Source organism: Achroia grisella, unplaced genomic scaffold, assembly GCF_030625045.1.
Source record: "Achroia grisella isolate CSIRO2021 unplaced genomic scaffold, CSIRO_AGI_Agris_v1 utg1847, whole genome shotgun sequence".
NCBI classification, from domain to species: domain Eukaryota; kingdom Metazoa; phylum Arthropoda; class Insecta; order Lepidoptera; family Pyralidae; genus Achroia; species Achroia grisella.
In genome coordinates, this window is record NW_026712687.1 from 1,609,267 (window position 1) to 1,616,228 (window position 6,962).

A 6,962-nucleotide genomic window follows, 5' to 3' on the forward strand; every position below is an offset into this window, starting at 1 on the left:
ATATAACACGGTCTGGCAACATTATTGTAAACTGTCATCAATGGATTCTGGTCATTTCCTTTAGAACTATTAACAAATTCAAGAACATTTTTTGCACTGTATGACTACATTATGTTAACAATTCAAGACATTAAAAAAAATATGATATCAAGAAAAACAAAAATATGCAGACATGGCTGTATGGGCGCAATTTCTTTTGCCTTTCCGTTAAAGGATAAACAGCACCAAAAAAAGGTCTCTAATCTTGAGGATAAGTATTAGGCATTAGATAAGTATGTGCTAACTCGTAATAAACATGACTTGAGTTGACTCGAGTTACCTGGAATATACAGTATTTTTTTTGTTTTTTTTTTTATTTTTCGATCAATTCTAATGTTTTTGGGCGCAGCTAGCCTTGAAAGCTTCACCGAACTATAGGGGGCGAGTAGAAATGGCACTTTAAAGCCATAGAAGGACTTATGGACTGCAGAATCATTTTAATGATAACATAACCGGACGAATATGCGAATAATATGATAACAACCTAAAATCATAATTGAAATATCACTAGTGAAAATTGTATATGATCGGAAAATTTCATGTCATTGTCGGTTCAATGACAGAACCGTACCCTCGCTCTTTCACTTGATAGATTCATTTACCAGTTGAATTCTTCCAACTCGAGTTGGTAGAATTGAACTCGAGTTAACTCGAATGCAGCGCCACTCGACTTAAATCGAGTTGACACATCTCTATTAGACATAGACTCAGCGGTATGCACAGTTAGCACAGTTCCGTCTGCCTTTTCTAAAGGATAAATATGAGCATAAATTTAGGTCAGCATCCTATTTTGGCGAATTCATCTGGAATTAACAAGATTGTTTGCAAGTGACAGGCAAAGGTTTTGAGTATAAACTTTTATTTCCCAGAATTTTTTAATCTCTAAGGTATTTTTATCATAAGAGGGTCTCTTATGATAGAAATACCGAAAACAATACGAGATAATTCGACAGACGATTACAATCGGTTCCTAAAACGTCGTATTTAAATATACACGGTACATATTCAATGAAATGTAAACATGTCAAGTGTTACATTCACCACGATATCAACAGTTGGCGATGCCTCTGACTACCGCATACGATATTAAAGTCGTAAAGATTATTTTTATACATTTGATTCCTTACGAATTGGCTATCACAATATTACTCAGATAAGTGCATAAATGCAGATTGTGTTTGCAGAAATTACAATACGACTTCAATTTACTATTTTACGATTAAAATTATAATTACGTGGATACTTAATTAGTTTTTTAACTACAATATTACTTTAGTTTTGGATTTAACATGGGATTGGTATAATATGAAGATTAATATAATTTTAGTGATATATGTTTTTCAACAAAATTTTGTATCGGTATGTTTATTATTTTTAAGTAGCCGATATCTAATGAACTGATCTATGAAATAACTGTGTCTGTTACTTCTTATAACATTACCTAACTGTGAGTGAAACTCTCGTCAAAATATGACCAACCGTTTCAGAGATTAGGTAGAACAAACAGACAGACAGACAAACATTTATAAAAGTTTTTTTGTGTGAGTAGCACATATATACTAGGTAGGTATATACCTACTTTCATGAGCATGTAGTGAAAATATGTTTAAAAAAAATTACAGACACTTTCCTCGCTTAGATCCCATGAGGCTGTATGTATACCTACTATATATACGTAATTGCCAATCTTCACATTTTTTTTAAATAACATTGAATAATTATCACACCGACATCTAGTCCCACGGTAAGCAGAACTTGTGTTATCGTTACTTGACAACTGATATAAATATTTAAATATATTTTTTTTGTATATACATTCATAATACACATAGAAAACACCCAGACCGATACAAACAAGCATACTCCATATTATAAATATTTAAACCGTGCCGCGAATCGAATCCGCGACCATCGGAAGTAATGCGGTGTGCTAAACCGCTAGACCACCGAGGCAGTCAAATCATATTACTGTTAATGCAGCAATTCGCTTCTGGAACATCGGTAGAAAAAGACACACAGTCAATCGAGTCTGCTAAGAACAGTGCGAATGCAAGAGGCTCAGCAGAAAACCATTCAGTTTTTGGGAAAGTGGAGGATGGGGAAGAATCTGAAGATAGTAATTCATTTGTTGAAGAAGTAAATAAGGCACCCAGTATTAATGAAAATGAGAGAATTGAATTATTAAAACAGAATACCGCTACTAAGGTAAGTGAAATTAATAAATAACGCTCGACAATTAACACAACGCCATTTAGTCCCACAGTAAGCAGAGCTTGTGTTATGGCTACTAGACATGTGACATAAATACTTAATTTTTTTTGTAAATACATACATAAAAAAATACCCAGACCGATACAAACAATCATAGCTATAAATATTAATTAAAAAAACAAAAAGTACTGTGTTTTAAATTAAGCAGGTAGAAATAAACTCCTCCGCTTAATCCACAATAGAAACCAGATCCACAGTATGAGATTGAAAAGGCAGCAGGAGATCTGGCCGACATGATGGGCACGAACCAGCACTACAGTTACCCAACTGAATATAAGGACTTTGGAAGACGATTCGTGCCACAGTTTCCATATTTTGAAGTGAGTTTTATTGTTAGAGCTATAATCAGTCTGGGTAAGACATTTATTATATAAAAAAAAACATACAGTCTATATACAAATAATTAAAATTGAAGTATCTGTTTACAAAATTCAAATTAACAGACTTTCACTAAATACATATGAAAATATATAAGGTACTTACATCAATACCATAACTTAAAAAAAAAGTCTGTCTATCTATTTGATCTTGCTAATCTCTGAAACTGCTGTTTTATAATCGCAGATAGTTAATGTTGTAAGCAGTAACTTAGGCTACTTTTATTTTAGAAATTATATTTATTTTCATTCCATGTGGACGAAGTCATGGGTAACAGCTAGTAAAAATAGAAATGATAAGAACTCAGAACCTTGTGATCTTGAGATGCACTGGCTGAAAAATATTCACTTCGTACCTGTATTACTTTTTAATACTATGTCTTAATTAATTGTTATTTTAATATCCACCTAAAACTATACTATTTGTACGTACGTACCTTATTTTTAATCCATACACTATGTTAATAGGCATTCCAGAAGAAAAATAATAATCAAAACAACGGATTATTGCCCAGGAAAGTAAGTAATCTATATTTGTATATCGTTGTTTGCCATATGCACTTTTATTTGTGTATTTTTTTAATTTATGATAATAGTGTGGTGTCGCTAGCGCTAAAGGTTTACGCATGCAGAGTACCAACGGAGGATGATATAATGAGCATGAGGTCATATCAGTTAGCCCATCTTGGCAAAATCGCCAATATTTTATCACGATGGTTTCCAGGGGGAACTGTGTGGAAGTCAATCTGACAAGGTACATTTTTAGCAATGGGGTTATTACATTAGTAACAATACGCTTCCCCCAATTTGTGTATTTGTACATTACAGTTTTAATAAATAAATGTGTTAAACATCAAACTTAGTAATTAAGCTATTAATCTAATCTTTCTCTTTTAAAAAATACAAATAACTCAGGTTAATAGGTTTTTGATTTCTTAAATAAAGTTGTTCATCTCCAGGCATCACCAGATGTAGTTCTGGCTGTAGCTAAGGAGTCAGCACAATTGGAGGCAGCTAAACCTATCAATCCAACGGACGAATTGATCAAGAAGGAAATACTTAGAACTGGTGTAAGATATTTTATTACGTTATCAAAAAACATGATTTCAGATTCAAATCAAATCAATGAAATCAAAATATCTTCATTCATGTAGGTCTATTACAGACTCTTATGATATGTCAAATCTACCATCAGTTCGGAATGCTTTCGATATAAAAGAAGTGACAAGAAACTCAGCTCGTATTCTTTTCAAATATGGTTGTAAATGTTTACAATAATACAGATTCATTTTTAATTAAAATATGTGAGAATACAGTGATCTATAGCAATTTTGTCAAAAGCAAATAGTCTAATCAGTGTTCGTAGCCCGAATAGACCAATCCCCACAAGCAGCATTCGTTCACGAGTATAACGGATTATGAACAATTCCGTTATAAACAATAGAATTTAATTATATTTAATTAGGAAGTATTATTCTATAACTAAAATAGTTATTCCATGATAAACAACAATCGTTAAATCCAATCGTATGCAAAAAGAGTACCTAATAAAAATCAGTTCTGTTTTGGTGAAGAATTCATGTAGGTACCTAATACGATTTGAAACTATCAGATCTTATTGAATTATCTATTGAATCTCTGAAAAATTATAGTAGCTGATTATTATATAATTTTTAAGTTACCATCAATCCGATCAAGCGATTTAAAAAACGTTAAATTTTAGAATTACTGGAATGCAGTTTGGGTGGAAGATGTAAATCCGAAAGAATTATTGAGAAACTATAGAGGAAAACATACAGCTGTGGTACGTTCTTTTATAAAAATCTTGCCTAAAATATTGCCTACAAGACAGGAAAAAATAATCAGGCAAAAATGATTACAACCCAAGACAATTACGATTGCTTTTTTTGTGTGAATGAAATTTAATGGTATGTGAATAATTTTTATTTGTATGTATATAAATACAAACTTTTTAAACTGCAGGGAAAGGATACATCTGATTTACCTTTAAAATTGGTAAGTCCATTACAATAATCTACTAATTCAACAAACAAAATGTACATAAGTCGTAGTCACGTACGCTAGCTTGAAACGTGACTTTATATAACGTTATCTAGAATGAGTTTCAAATATATTTTGTGATATTATGGTTTTATATATAAATTCATTTCAGTTGTGCCTAGATAGTGCAAGCTTTATTCTTCTTCAAATATTATTTCGATCAGCTTATACCACAGATAAGATAATATTACATACTTATACATGCGATTTCGTCCATTAGATCAGGTCAAACCGTTTAACCGTAATAAAAAAAAATTTTTTTACTTCTTCATGCTTTACTTACGAATGTGCCAAATTTTGAGACAATTGTTTATGTATTTAAGGCATAAAAGCGTGATAAATAAATAAACTCAGTTTAACGTTTATATTAGGTATTAACATTTGGTAATTTTTTTGTTTTATTATGTATGGCAAACATGTCGTCCGGACGGTTAATGCTAATCGTCGTATAACATATAGATACTCGTACAGTGCAACAGACATCAAATCATATGACGCCCGTAGTACGATTCAAGCGACCTAGAGGACTAAGATTTCGTTCCTCTATATCCTGTAATTTCACTACATTTTCTCAGCATTTATATAAAACACAGCTAGCTTGGCTGTTAATATAGGTGATAAAGATATAGCCACGCGGTAGACGTATATAAAGTCTACCTCAGTCAGTGAGAATTGAAATCATTATAATATTAATAACATCCCTAAACAATCACACAGCACTATCTAGTCCAAAGTTATGCGGGGCTTGTGATATGGATACTTATGGTAGTAGATGACAAACATGAATACTTAGATATTTTTTTGTAATACATATATATAGAAAAACTCCACCCGAATTAAAATTATATTGTTGGGATAATATTTCTATAACATTGATATTTTACAATTTCAGAAGTCGGTCAAAGCGAAAATAATGCCAGGATCTAAACTTTATCAGCTGGTATCTGTTCTCAAACAGTATTCACCAAAACTTCTTTATGTGATTAACGAAAAGTAATAAAGATAAATAAACTTCAATATCGTTTATTCAAGTATTATTTTATTATTACCAGTTTTTCAGATCTTTGATAAATAGTCAGTGACACAGACAGAATAAGTGACCATAGGTTCCTATAAGTATTTGTATCCGTTGAGTGCTATGTTCACCTTACTTTAATATTTAACAATGCCCCTATCTACTCCTTTTGGTATTCATAGTCGTGACCGCATATTATAATGTTTTTTTTTAAATATTATAAGAATGACTTGGAACAACTTACTCTGCGCCATCTAGTCTTTAGTTAGGTAGCGCATTTAATATGGGTACTAGATAACTGATAGAAATACTTTAATATACACAGAAAACATCTAGAACATTACAAACAATCATACTCATGAATTTTCGCACCGTGCGAGGAATCGAACCCGCGATCATTGGAAGTATGTCTGTACGCTAAACCCCTAAACCACCACCGTATGAAATCTATTTGCGTTACGAATTACATACCTAATTGATATAGCCATAATTATATGGATCTCTCAGATCATTAATTACTAAATTATTAGTTTTATGCCTCCAAGGGTCTATTGGTTTTATGTCTATTCTTTTAAAATGTTCATAACATTTCAGCACCCTATCTTTGACGTTGTTATTTTCTGGAATTTCGAGATAATCAACCATGTGTCTCAAATCGTCTTTTACTTGCCGTGTGCGTATTATTCTTTTCATTTCATCGTATAAATAGTTGGTAGTTAGGAAATGGTGTTTCATGAACTCTGTTATCTCTTTCATTTTGCGTTCATGTTGTGCTTTTCCTAGTTTGGCTTTCTTTCTTTCTTTCCGCTCATTCATCTTGTCAAGCCTTAGTATACCTTTACTGTTTAATTCATGTAGGTTATCTATACTCAAATCTGTATCACTTTTTGTATACATTTCTTTATTTGTATCATATAAATCATTATTGTTCGGTTTTTCACGAATTAAAATGATATATGTTGAAGACGGATACACTGAATTGTCTCCTTTTATATTATTCATATGTTTTCCATGTATTTTAGACGAGAATAACACAGTCTGGAATAAAAATATTGTTCTATGACCATTGAATCTGGAATTTAAATAATCTACTCTTTATTTCTACTTTAAAATTATAAATTACATTTTAACGCGATTTAAAATTACTAAGTAGTATTTCAGTGACGAATCAATGGTGATATAATATGACATAGACATAT

General features: G+C 31.6%; 1 protein-coding gene across 1 annotated transcript; it reads left to right on the plus strand.

The window, feature by feature from the left end:
• Positions 1 to 2,013: 2,013 nt before the first annotated feature.
• Positions 2,014 to 5,745, plus strand: LOC131841579 (uncharacterized). Its single transcript, XM_059189899.1, has 7 exons — positions 2,014 to 2,244; positions 2,493 to 2,630; positions 3,156 to 3,206; positions 3,647 to 3,757; positions 4,411 to 4,491; positions 4,671 to 4,703; positions 5,641 to 5,745. Exons 1-7 carry the CDS (start codon positions 2,014 to 2,016, stop codon positions 5,743 to 5,745), a joined length of 750 nt encoding a protein of 249 aa, XP_059045882.1.
• The last annotated feature ends 1,217 nt before the right edge of the window (positions 5,746 to 6,962 follow it).